Source organism: Delphinus delphis, chromosome X (genome assembly GCF_949987515.2).
Source record: "Delphinus delphis chromosome X, mDelDel1.2, whole genome shotgun sequence".
Classification (NCBI taxonomy): domain Eukaryota; kingdom Metazoa; phylum Chordata; class Mammalia; order Artiodactyla; family Delphinidae; genus Delphinus; species Delphinus delphis.
In genome coordinates this window covers 23,000,471-23,014,680 of record NC_082704.1, presented here as the reverse complement: position 1 = coordinate 23,014,680, position 14,210 = coordinate 23,000,471, and the positions used below count along the sequence as shown (strand labels likewise).

The 14,210-nt window shown below is 34.1% G+C and overlaps 1 protein-coding gene across 5 annotated transcripts in view; it reads left to right on the top strand.

Moving 5' to 3' along the window:
* Positions 1-14,210, top strand: part of STAG2 (STAG2 cohesin complex component) — a 115,654-nt gene that overhangs the window by 72,988 nt on the left and 28,456 nt on the right. For all 5 annotated transcript variants that reach the window (XM_060002829.1, XM_060002826.1, XM_060002828.1 and 2 more), the window contains 9 exons: positions 4,222-4,339; positions 4,771-4,874; positions 5,908-6,000; positions 6,143-6,232; positions 6,823-7,026; positions 8,569-8,639; positions 8,967-9,054; positions 9,147-9,227; positions 11,350-11,442. In XM_060002829.1, the coding sequence (XP_059858812.1) occupies positions 4,222-4,339; positions 4,771-4,874; positions 5,908-6,000; positions 6,143-6,232; positions 6,823-7,026; positions 8,569-8,639; positions 8,967-9,054; positions 9,147-9,227; positions 11,350-11,442 (942 nt within the window). The remainder of the gene's footprint in view (positions 1-4,221; positions 4,340-4,770; positions 4,875-5,907; positions 6,001-6,142; positions 6,233-6,822; positions 7,027-8,568; positions 8,640-8,966; positions 9,055-9,146; positions 9,228-11,349; positions 11,443-14,210) is intronic.

Below are 14,210 nucleotides of genomic sequence, written 5' to 3'. Positions count from 1 at the left end.
TCCAAATATCACAGTGAGTGTTGGATAAAATAGAGTTCTACCAATTCCACACCAAAAAAAATTTTTTTCTGTGTTAGTAAGATACTCAAATAGTATATTTATATGTAGTGCTAAGAGCATGAATTTTGGAACCAGAAAGACCTGATTACCGATTGGGCTTCCCTACTTATTATTTGTATAACCTTGATTCAGTTACTTAATCTTTCTAAGCCCATTTTCCTTGTAAAAATGTGGATAATAATTTCTTAGATAACGCTGAGATAATCCATGTAAAACTCTTAGCACAGACCTAGCATTTTGTTAGTTCTCAATATTTGGTACCTGTGATTATTATTGTTGTTGCAGATACAGATTTACATTTAACATCAGCTCTTTTAGGTCTCCCTTAGGTTGAAAACCTACCTGTTCACCAGAATTTGAGAGGGCCCAACATACATTTTTAGTATATGTGTATTATTTAATCAGTGTTAGGGCCTTTTAATTAGATTTTCTAATTGTTTCTATATATAGAAATACAGTTGGTTTTTGCATATTGACCTCTTATCTGCAGTTTTGCTAAATTCACTTTTTAAAGTAAGTTTTTAATAAAATTCTTAGTATTTTCTATAATATACAATCAAGTCATTTGCAAATAATGATGATTTTACTTCTTCCTTTCCTACATTTATGCCATTTTTTTCCCCAGCCTTATTGTACTGGCTAGGGCATCCAGTAGAATGTTGAATAGAAGTGGTGAGAGTGGATAGCTTTGGATTGTTCCTGATCTTAGGGGAAAAGCATCCAATATTTCAACATTAATCACGTTTTTAGTTATAGGTGTTGCGTAGCTATTTATTATATTGAGGATGTTTCCTCCTATACCTTTTTTTGCTGAGAAGTTTTTTTTAATTTTATTGAAATATAGTTGATTTACAGTGTTGTGTTTAATTTCTGCTCTGCAGCAAAGGGACTCAGTTATACATATGTATATTCTTTTTCATATTTTCTGTTATGGTTTATCACAGGATACTGAATATAGTTCCCTTGCTGTACTAGGACCTTGTTGTTTATCCATTTTATACATAATAGTTTGCACCTGCTAATATCCCAGACTCCCAGTCCTTCCCTCCCCCACCTCTCCACCCCCTTGGTAACCACAAGCCTGTTCTCTATATCTGTAAGTCTGTTTTTGTTTCATAGATATGTTCATTTGTGTCATATTTTAGATTCCACATATAAGTGATATCATATGGTATTTGTCTTTCTCTTTCTGACTTGACTTCGCTTAGTATGATAATCTCTAGGTCCATCCATGTTGCTGCAAATGGCATTATTTCATTCTTTTTCGTGACTGAGTAATATTCCATTGTATGTATGTGTATGTGTATATACAAACACACACATATCTTTCTTTCTTTTTTGGGGGGGGGGCGCCCCGCAGGGCATGCAGGATCTTAGTTTCCTGACCAGGGATCGAACCCATGCCCGCTGCAGTGGAAGCATGGAGTCTTTTTTTTTTAGCATCTTTATTGGAGTATAATTGCTTTACAATAGTGTGTTAGTTTCTGCTTTATAACAAAGTGAATCAGCTCTACATGTATCCCCATATCTCTTCCCTCTTGCGTCTCCCTCCCTCCCACCCTCCCTATCACACCCCCTCTACGTGGTCACAAAGCACCGAGCTGATCTCCCTGTGCTGTGCGGCTGCTTCCCACTAGCTATCGGTTTTACATTTGGTAGTGTATATATGTCCATGCCACTCTCTCACTTTGTCCCAGCTTACCTTTAACCCTCCTCGTGTCCTCAAGTCCATTCTCTAGTAGGTCTGCGTCTTTATTCCCATCCTGCCCCTAGGTTCTTCATGACGTTTTTTTGTTTTGTTTTGTTTTGTTTAGATTCTGTATATATGTGTTAGCATACGGTATTTGTTTTTCTCTTTCTGACTTACTTCACTCTGTATGACAGACTCTAGGTCCATCCACCTCACTACAGATAACTCAATTTCGTTTCTTTTTATGTCTGAGTAATATTCCATTGTATATATGTGCCACATCTTTATCTATTCATCTCTCAATACCACATCTTCTTTATCCATTCATCTGTCAATGGACATTTAGGTTGTTTCTATGTCTTTGCTATTGTAAATAGTGCTGCTGTGAACATAGGGGTGCATGTATCTTTTCAAATTATACCTTTGTCTGGGTATATGCCCAGGAGTGGAATTGCTGGATCTTATGGCAACTCTATTTTTAGTCTTTTGAGTGGCTGCATCAGTTTACATTCCCACCAACAGTGTTAAGTGGGATCCCTTTTTTCCCCACCCTCTCCAGCATTTATTATTTGTAGACTTTTTAATGATGGCCATTCTTACTGATGTGAGGGGATACCTCATTGTAGTTTTGATTTGCATTTCTCTAATAACCCGTTGCGGAGCACAGGCTCTGGATGCGCAGGCTCAGCGGCCATGGCTCACGGGCCCAGCCACTCCGCGGCATGTGGGATCTTCCCGGACCGGGGCACGAACCCGTGTCCCCTGCATCGACAGGCAGACTCTCAACCACTGCGCCACCAGGGAAGCCCAATGAGCATCTTTTCATGTGCCTATTGGCCATCTGTATGTCTTCTTTGGAGAAATGTCTATTTAGGTCTTCCACCCATTTTTTGATTGGGTTGTTTGTTTGATATTGAGTTGTATGAACTGTTACGTATATTTTGGAAATTAAGCCCTTTTCAGTCACATCATTTGCAAATATTTTCTCCCAGTCTGTAGGATGTCTTTTTGTTTTGTTTATGGGTTCCTTTGCTTGCAAAAGCTTATAAGTTTGATTAGGTCCCATTGTTTATTTTTACTTTTATTCCTGTTGCCTTAGGAGGCTGACCTAAGAAAACATTGGTGCGATTTATGTCAGAATGTTTTGCCTGTCTTTCTCTTCTAGGAGTTTTATGATGTCTTGTCTTATATTTAAGTCTTTAAGCCATTTTGAGTTTATTTTTGTGTATGGTGTGAGGGTGTGTTCTAGCTTCATTGATTTACATGTGGCTGTCCAGCTTTCCCAGCACCACTTGCTGAAGAGACTGCCTCTTCTCCATTGTATATTCTTGTCTCCTTTGTCAAAGATTAATTATCCATAGGTGTGTGGGTGCTGAGACATTTTATCATGAATGGATGTTGAATTCTGTCCAATGCTTTTTTCTTCATCCCTTGAGATGATTATTTTATCTTTCATTACATTAATATGATAAATTATGTTGATTGTTGTTTTGAATGTTGAATCAACCTTGCATTCCTAGGATAAACCCCTACTTGGTCATGATCTGTTATCCTTTTTATATATTGCTGGTTTTAGTTTACAAATTTTTTGAGAACATTCCCTCCATGTTCATGCAGGGTGTTGGTATGTATATATATTTAATTGTAACGTCTTTGATGGGTTTCGGTATCATGGTAATGCTTGTCCCCTAAAATGAGTTGGGAAGCTCTAGGGCCATTTTAAGCTTCACAGAATGAAGAGAAATGATTTAGTTATATATTGAATTGATAAGTAATCATGTATTTTGTATTTTAAGTAATCGTTACAACTCCCATTAAGTTACAATAAATTTGTAGTATATTTTATAACTGAGAGTAGTTCACCCGTGTAATACAGTTGGCCCCCCATATCTGTGGGTTCTGCATCTGTGGATTCAGCCAACAGGGGATTCAACCAATAGTGGATTGAAAATATTTTTTGAAAAATTCCGGAAAGTTCGAAGAAGCAAAAGTTGAATTTGCCATATACTGGCAACTATTTACATAGTATTTACATTGTATTGGGGTACTATAAGTAATCTAGAGATGATTTAAAGTATATGGAAGGATGAGCATAGGTTATGTGCAGATTACACCATTTTGTATAAGGAACTTGAGCATCCTCGGAAAATCTGACAGGGGGTCCTGGAACCAATCCTCCTTAGATATAGAAGAATGACTGTATTGAGTCAGGTACTAAATATGCATGCATATAGTCTCTTCAAAAATAATTTTCATGTGAATGATTTAATGATTATTGTGAGAAATGTTACTACCTAGCAGGGTTTACTTATACATAGCAAGCTAAGGCAGTTCTTCTCTGTCCTTTCTTCCATTTGACCTCAAAAAACAAATTGTTTGAGTTTGCACATGGTGCCAACAAAGCTTCCATTCTTTTGATTAAGGCTAGTATGATATTTGTCTAAGAGCACATTGCTCTTCTTAAATTTTAGTTACATGAGCACGCAGCGTACCTTGTGGATAGCATGTGGGACTGTGCTACTGAGCTGCTGAAAGACTGGGAATGTATGAATAGCTTGTTGCTGGAGGAGCCACTTAGTGGAGAGGAAGGTAAGGATGTTTAATTATGGTATTTTTGTTGTCTAGATAATTTTGAAAATAGAGTTTACTTATTCCATTTCTTTATCTTTTAGCATTAAAATAATGATTCAAAGTCTTTGAATAATTTTGTTTTCATACACATGAATATTATGCTATGTAGAAGGATATAATTGCTGTCAATATTCTTTATTTTGTTTTATTATATTTTATCTTTTTGTATCTGTTCATATTTTCATTTCTCAAATTGTGGAGCAGTGTTTTACAGATTTGTAATGCTTAGGAGGGTTTAACTTGTTCTGGACCTTTTTGTGATATAGTAATGGGATTTTCTTTAGTACATTAGGTCAGATTCTGTCACAGGCAGAAGGAACTGTTATGTAATATTATAAATGGCATATAAAGAAAAGAAATAGGTTAACTTTCTGATTTTTTTCTTTCAGCGCTAACGGACAGACAAGAGAGTGCTCTGATTGAAATAATGCTTTGTACCATTAGACAAGCTGCTGAATGTCATCCTCCTGTGGGGAGAGGGACAGGAAAAAGGGTATGCCAACATATTTTCAGTATTCTAAATTATATGTCTCTTTTTCAATATCTTTTTTAAAGTTCTTATTTGTAACCATATAATCAAATTTTTGAATCTTAAATTTTATTTTTCAGGCGATCTTTGCTTATAAATATGTGTTAGAAGTAAATTTTAAAGCATTAGCAATTTGCGAAATCCACGTTCCTTCCATAAGATACTTTGTGAGTTAACTACAGGAGATGCAGTGGTTGACAGTAACTACAGGAGATACAGTGATTGACAGTCCCTGCCTTTAAGACCGCATGTTGTGCAACATTTTAGAATGGTGTATTTGTCTGTTTTGGTTTATTTATAGATTTGCTTTCTTTTAATAAAAGTTAGAAATAAAGACAGGATAATCATTCATTAATATGGGGGAAATTCCTATTTCCTGGGATATGATTTTAATGCATTATTTCAAAGTTCACATATATTTGTATTGTAGACCAGAGTTGCACAGGCTTTCAAACTTTGTGAAGCACAAAAATACATTTTTATATTGTGACCTCGTACACATCTATATATATGTGTTTGTGTATAACTGAAACAGAATTTCATCAAACAATACTGCAACTTAGGTGATGCATTCTATTTTCCTTTGTTTTCTTTTCGTGTTTTTTTCTTGTTTTTCTAATTGCTGGTCGTTACTTATGTTGATTTCATAGCTCATGGATCATGGCACAACTTATAGTAGACTGAAATCCTACTCAGTCCTATTATTATATAAACTCCTAAACTACATTTCCTAACTGCTTCTCCTTTCATCCAAAGGTAGAGTTAGTTAATCTAATTGGGTATTGATTTTGCCTCTAGACCTATTCAAAGTGTTGCTATTTTTAAAAAATATAATGTGCAAGCTATTCTCTTTGTTACTTTTGGGTTTCAAGTTTTATAGTAGAAATTCTTGTATCCATCATTACTTATTTTGGATATCTTAACTTAAAGTTGAGCACCTAACAGTGTCAGTGGGCTTATTAATAAATACTTAGAAACTTTGTTGTGTTAACCTTAGGTGCTAACAGCAAAGGAGAAGAAGACCCAGTTGGATGACAGGACAAAAATCACTGAACTCTTTGCTGTGGCCCTTCCTCAGTTATTAGCTAAAGTAAGTTTGTGTCAGTATCAGGAGTGTTACTAAGAAATTACAAGTTTTGTTTGGAAGTGCCACACAGAATTTTGCACTTATCATAATATTTACTTACCATTATTGTGATGTTTTTGACATGATTTTTTTTTTTATTTCAAAGTACTCTGTAGATGCTGAAAAGGTGACTAACTTGTTGCAATTGCCACAATACTTTGATTTGGAAATATATACCACTGGACGATTAGAAAAGGTATGGTGTTTCTGTGTATAAAAAACCTTGAAGAAAAATCGTTAACTTAGTTCATCCCATCATATTGTTTATTTATATTTTTTGAAATATGTTTTTGTAACTTTTAATGTAAAAGGAAACCTGTATCTTGTATGCCATACATATTTTAGATAAGGTGGATTTATTAGAGAATGGCACTAATGAGGTTTCCCTTTGATTCATGCCCATGTCCGTACCATCATTGCTAGCCATTATGTGACTGTATCACTGATCATTTATGGAGATTAGGGGTGGGTAACTAGATAATAACAATTGCAAAATGAAAGCAGCTAATATCCATTAAATACATTTACTGTGTTCCAGGAACATATGTATTTATATGTATTAACATCTCACCAAGGTCCTATGAGATAGGTAATACTATTCCTGTTGAAGTTGGGGAAATAAGTTTGGGTGGGTCAGTGCATTTATTTATTATGACTAGAAGAACTTAAAGTATGTCCTACTGGTTGTAAAGTTACTGTGTTTGAAGCTGTTCATCCCAGTTGTGTAGTCATTTTATGCCTATCATATATACCTTAGTTTTAATGAAGAAAACTTTGATTTTGCAGCATTTGGATGCCTTATTACGACAGATCCGGAATATTGTAGAGAAGCACACAGATACAGATGTTTTAGAAGCATGTTCTAAAACTTATCACGCACTCTGTAATGAAGAGTTCACAATTTTCAACAGAGTAGATATTTCAAGAAGTCAACTGATAGACGAGTTGGCCGATAAATTTAACCGGCTTCTTGAAGATTTTCTGCAAGAGGTATATATTACAAGTATTTTGTCAGCTGTGCCCCATTGCGCACCCCCCCACACCCCCCAGAACCAAATTAGTCACTAGTCTTGGTGATAATCCCTAGCAGTATGTTGAAAAGTCATTCAGACTTTTTGTTCTATGATTCATCGTGATACTATTATTCATCCATCAAAATAGGAAGGTGGCAAGAATCTGCAACTAAGAGAGGGTGAAAGCAAAGCTAACATCTTTCCCCTTTTTTTAATTTAAAGAAATGATCTGGGAAGTTTCCAGGGTTTAGTTGAACAAGAGGCTGTTAGGGAACAGGGTGTTAACAGAACAGAAAAGTTGAGCTAGACTGTGGCCACGTAACCTCAAAAATTGGGGTATTTCTTAACATTTTGGAAGTTTATTTATGGTCTTTGATATTATAAAGCCTTGATAAATTATAGCCACTGTCGACTTTGTTGCTTTGTTGTTCTGTTGTATTTCCAAAGAGGCTTAAGTGTGGTGCTCAAATACACTTGTATTTTTATTGTGATTTTTATCTTTTCTGGAAAGGTACACTTAACAGTTTAATTGATTTGCATAAAGTAAAAAGTTGTGATTCTCAAATTAATGCATTTAGCCTTTTCCACATCACTTTTGTCATTAATGCTGCAAAAAATGATGTGGACTTTTGTAATTTCTAGTTACTTTGTTTAGCAGTTACTTCTTTAACTTTCTTATTTCTGTGTATAGCATTTCATGCTTACTATGTTTTGCTTAATTGGAGGTTTGTGCAAATATGTTGATGTACGAATGATCACATTCTTAAAAATTGTAATGGCTCTACTATTGGCTGGATATGATTCTGATTAGGACAAGTTAATTTAAAATCAAACTATGGTTTGTTAATTAAGTTTAATTACTTACCTTGTATAAAAATTGATGGTGAAAAACAAGCATTTTTTTGAGAGACCTGGGGTTTAATACAGTAAGTTCGATAGTATTTTTAAAAATTTGTAAGTTTCTTATAGTGAGACTCATAAAATTGTCAAAAACTTAAGTTACTCTAAATTGGAAAGTTGATACCCAGAAAAAGGATTAGTATATCTAGTCCTTATGCAGAGGATTTTTTCCAAATTAATTTTAATTGGTCTGATATATCTTTCTTGAGCACTATGTTTCATTTACTTAGTAGATTGTCCTTTAGGTATTATCTTTTATGATCTCTTGCTTGTCCTCTAATATATTGCTCTTTATTGTCCCAATGCATTTATTACTGTGAAAGAGTAGATGTCTTCATTGTTTTGTGTCAAGATCACTTAAAGGAAAAAAGGAGAATGTCATTCAGTTTTTCTCTCTTGGGTATAATGTATCTGTTATAACAACTCTTATGTTGACCCATTATTCTGGCCACATTGCTTTAAATTTGGCCAGGTTTAAGTATTGAATGACAAAGTTATTCTGTGGTTTTTAAGTAGGTTATTCTTTATTTTCAAGGTGTGGAAATCACCAATGTGATAGCCTAAGATTTTTCACTTTTGTGGTTATTAATGTTTAATATGATATAATTAACATTCATAGGGCGAAGAACCTGATGAAGATGATGCATATCAGGTATTGTCAACATTGAAGAGAATCACTGCTTTTCATAAGTAAGTTGAATCTTAAAGTTTCTGATTTCTTAAAACTGTAGCAAAATCAGAACCAAATTGCATGTTTGGGGATTATAGTGTCAAATTTTTTGCTGGATTTCTTGTGCTTTTGGGAAAAAAGTACTTGATAGAGTCATGTTGTGAATTGGGGAACAACAAATTATCAACTAATATACTTTTTAAAAATACACATTTTTTTTGTTGTTCTTGTGGGCGCATGTTAGAAAGTTTACTACATTTTACTTTAATAGTATTCTTTTAACACTCAAGTCCAGAACAAATGTGATTAAGCTTAACTTTTTAATATAACTTAATTCTTTTTTACAGTGCCCATGATCTTTCAAAGTGGGATTTGTTTGCTTGTAATTACAAACTATTGAAAACCGGAATTGAAAATGGAGACATGCCTGAACAGGTTTTTATTTATTTACAAGTTACATATTTAACTTTGAGAAAGAAGACTTGTGACTTGTAAAATTTAACTGTATTCTCTTTGTTCTTTTATAGATTGTTATTCACGCACTGCAATGCACTCACTATGTAATCCTTTGGCAGCTTGCAAAGATAACTGAAAGCAGCTCTACAAAGGTTTGTGGTGGTTCAGTGGCGTCTTTTTTTATTAAATAGCATTAACTTTTCAGCAAACTTAAACATAAGACATATCAATAAAATCTTGCTTATTTCTAATCTATTTAGGCATGTTTACTTTTAAAAACAGTTATTTGTAGTTGTATATTCAGTGAAAGAACATTAATATGTTTTGTTTAGGGTATGATTCTAAATTTAAAAAATCACATTTATATGTGGCATAATTTATGGATTTCCATATCATTCTCAAAAGTACTGGGTACATAAAGAACTACAGATTTTGTAAATCATGACCAAGAGCCTTTGAAACATACAGATACAGCTACTGGGTTATATAAATTAATTATTACAAACCACCTGTCCCTAGATCTTATGCCTCGTATTGTTTTGGGATCTCCTTATTCATACTCAGGATCTCTGTACTGATGTTCCAAATTCATGATAAATCACTTTCTGGTTGAGTGTAATGTGCCAGCTACTAGGTCATAGAACTTTCAAATTTTTATCTGTAGTGGTAATCCTTGATGTGTTTAGTAATTGAACTAAACAGTACTGCCTTTTCATTTGTAAATTAGAAACTTAAACTTCGTACTTGTAGTAGTAGATGTTGCCTTAAATATTATTTGGGCACATTTTTATAAATATTAAGTAATTTTTGTAAGCTATAGAATTAGCTGTTCATAGTTATTTTCCTCAAAAAGGAATCCTCTTGATACTCAGTTTGTTTTGCATAATTCACAGAATAATTTTAGAATTTTTTTGAGGTTTTTAAGCACAAGATGCAATTATATCTACAAATGGATGTTTTCCACCTTGAAAAGACAATGTAGTACTGTTGTTAAAATAGTGTACTTTTTGTCAGACACCCAAAAAGTTTAATTCAATATCAAGCTTGCAGTAGGAACAGTGACTGTATTAGCAAATATAATTGCTCACCTAAATCAAAAGCATTGAGTTACAAATTAACATGGGAAAAAAGGTAATACTTTTAGTAGAGGAAACAGGGTAAAAATGAAGGTTATTAAATGCAAAAATTATTTCTACTGAAGCTTGGTTGAGTTTTCTTCACCAAATCAATCTCTAAGTTAAACCTGTTTTTATTTAACTTGTCTATTGCATATACCAAATATGTACTGATACTCTATCGTTTGGCATCCAGTATCAGGAGACGGGCCAGAGGTTATGCCTTAAATAAATTAGTGTGGCTGATCTTTATAAAGTAGTTTTCTATTTTAAATTAACTGATGTAAATATTTAGAAAAAGAAAAAAAAGATTCATCCTTTTAGTGTAGGTTAAAATTTTTTTTTCTTAAGTGGAGTAATACCACAAAACTAATTTTTCTTTGGTCCCTCTCTGTTTTTAAAAAGCACAACCACTATCCTACAAATGAAAAATGAAACATGCTGTCCCTTTTTTATCATTTATTTTATTCCATTCATCAGTCAGCCACTCATCAAATTACAAAGTGAGGATGGAACATAAATCTTTACTTGTTAAGCATTCTGAGGTAGTGGATTTATATGGATAGCCATATATAGTCATATAAGTTTTCTCATTCTAAAGGACCCAGATCACGTAGGATATTATCCGTTAATATACCTGGTATTTTTTTTGATAAAATTGTATTCTTATATACAGATGCTTTTTCTATATGGTGATATTTGGCTTTGAGTGAATATTCTAACACTCAGCTTTGTGAAAACATATATTTACTACACCACCAGTATTTATATATTCATTAATGATATGCATGTACTAATAGTCTGAGGATTTTAAGTACTAGGCCTACAATATTAAGTACATAGTAAATTAAGTGTATTACAGAATGAACAGAGAAATGGAAATTGAAAAAGGCTGAGTTAAAGATGATATAAACAATATTTTTAGATGTCAGCTAATTATCATGAATATACCTGGTGTTTTTAAGCCTGCAATTTGTTGAGATTTTAAAAGTGGTTTTTGTTTTCCTTTTTGATAAATAATAAAGATTTTAAATCTAATATACAAGCAGAGTTAACATAGTTAAATATATGGTGATGTTTTATGTAATTTAAAATATCTTAAATATTGAATGAGTTTTTAATACAGTATTTTAAAATGCTCATGTTAAATTTTTTCAAGGAGGACTTGCTGCGTTTAAAGAAACAGATGAGGGTATTCTGTCAGATATGTCAACATTACCTGACCAACGTGAATACCACCGTTAAAGAACAGGTTAGTAATTACTATAGATAGCAGTCTTTTGTAAGCAACCCTGAATAAATATCTGAACTAATATAGAAAATTTAAGAAATACTGAAATTGGGCAAAGTAGAAATACCTTGTATCTGTCTGTATATATACTATGCTCAAAAAATAGATTAACATTAATTCCATGTGGAGCATTATAGATTACCCGCATATTGCAGTTATTCTGTGTTATTGTTTCTTTATGCCACACATGGTAAACAGACTCATATATACAAAGTAGGTGTATGCAGTTACATAAATTATTCCTGAAAGCAACAAGTATAACAGATATGCCTCAGGGAGGAAAGGTCCATCTGGTTTTGTTATCTCAGAGTATTATCAGATGTTGGCATTCCTGCCCATTCCTGATTGTGTGAGTTATTTTTTCTTATGTGGACTTTGAAATAAAAATTTTAATCACTTCCGTCTTCAGAGTGTTACCTTCCCACCCCATATGCCCTCTTGATTCCATTGCTGCCAAGCTTCTCAGTCTGGAAATACATTGTTACTTGGTGCCATGGGTAGTTTTCCCATCTGTAAAATAACTTCTGATCCTGGGACCAAGAGCCTATTTAGTTTTGAACTGTAACAATAAAGGACTTGGGACATTTTCTTCTCTACAATTCAGATAAGAGGGACAAAATTTCAGAAGGTAGTAAAATGAGTTTATAGTTAATGTCTTAGAATAGGATTTCAGTGAAGTATACACTGATCTAAACTTAATACATGAAGTATTACTTGATATATTTTCACAGGCCACCAAGATACTCAGCTTAATATTCCGTATTTCTTACAGTGTTAGCACATAATTCCTTATGGGTTATTGTGTGTAATCTCCTTTACATATAATCTGTTGTTCAGGCCTTGGAGATTAATTATTTGGTCATTAAATAGCCTGTGTACTAGTCTTCCTAACAGCTTCCAGGAATATGTCCTGGTTAGCTCACAAGACCTGTCAGTTCACCTAATTAGTAAATGTCACCACGCTTATCACTGTGTATCCTTACTGTGTATGTTGCAAAAGCTTTTGTAAACTCAAATATCTTGATAGGTATAAATTATTACTATAGTAGTAAAATGAGAGGAAGAGACCAAAAGAAGAGGTAAAAGCATAGAGAAAAAAATAAATGTGGTTAGTTCCAAAAAGGCAAAGCTATTATTAAAATCTGCTTTGAGGTCTATATTATAATCTGTCCTTCTAGTAGTAGTCTTCCATTAAATGTAATTTTCTGTTGACTTTGTGATCACAAAATTTTATTTTCCTTATCCCTTCCCAACAAATAACTAAATTTTTTCCAGTTACCTTCTGACTACTTTTACCAGTGTTTGACTCTATTTAAAACTCCTGGCAGAGTTTTTTTTTAACATCTTTATTGGGGTATAATTGCTTTACAATGGTGTGTTAGTTTCTGCTTTATAACAAAGTGAATCAGTTATACATATACATATGTTCCCATATCTCTTCCCTCTTGCGTCACCCTCCCTATCCCACCCCTCCAGGCAGTCGCAAAGCACCGAGCCGATATCCCTGTGCCATGCGGCTGCTTCCCACTAGCTATCTACCTTACGTTTGTGAGTGTGTATATGTCCATGACTCTCTCTCGCCCTGTCACAGCTCACCCTTCCCCCTCCCCATATCCTCAAGTCCGTTCTCCAGTAGGTCTGTGTCTTTATTCCTGTCTTACCCCTAGGTTCTTCATGACATTTTTTTTCTTCTTAAATTCCATATATATGTGTTAGCATACGGTATTTGTCTTTTTCTTTCTGACTTACTTCACTCTGTATGACAGACTCTAGGTCTATCCACCTCATTACAAATAGCTCAATTTCGTTTCTTTTTATGGCTGAGTAATATTCCATTGTATATATGTGCCACATCTTCTTTATCCATTCATCCGATGATGGGCACTTAGGTTGTTTCCATCTCTGGGCTATTGTAAATAGAGCTGCAGTGAAGATTTTGGTACATGACTCTTTTTGAATTTTGGTTTTCTCAGGGTATATGCCCAGTAGTGGGATTGCTGGGTCATATGGTAGTTCTATTTGTAGTTTTTTAAGGAACCTCCATACTGTTCTCCATAGTGGCTGTATCAATTTACATTCCCACCAACAGTGTAAGAGGGTTCCCTTTTCTCCACACCCTCTCCAGCATTTATTGTTTCTAGATTTTTTGATGATGGCCATTCTGACTGGTGTGAGATGATATCTCATTGTAGTTTTGATTTGCATTTCTCTAATGATTAATGATGTTGAGCATTCTTTCATGTGTTTGTTGGCAGTCTATATCTTCTTTGGAGAAATGTCTATTTAGGTCTTCTGCCCATTTTTGGATGGCAGAGTTTTTATAAAGCTCCTCAAGATATAACTTCATCCAAAAAATATATATATATATATAACACTTCAGCTTTATTGCTTTATTTATTTGTTTATTTATTTAGCTGTGCCAGGTCTTAGTTGTGGCATGTGGGATCTTTAGTTGTGGCATACGAACTCTTAGTTGCGACATGTGGGATCTAGTTCCCTGACCAGGGATCGAACCCAGACCCCCTGCATTGGGAGCGTGGAGTCTTAGCCACTGGACCACCAGGGAAGTCCCACTTCAACCTTATGTTTATTATACTGTCAGGTTTGCCTGATGATTAGTAAGCAGACCCACACTTGGTTATGTTTTTTTTACTTAATCATCACATATACTGACAATGAGAAGTCCTATAGATTTTGTGATCTCTCTTCTAAGAGATCTTCTAGGAGAT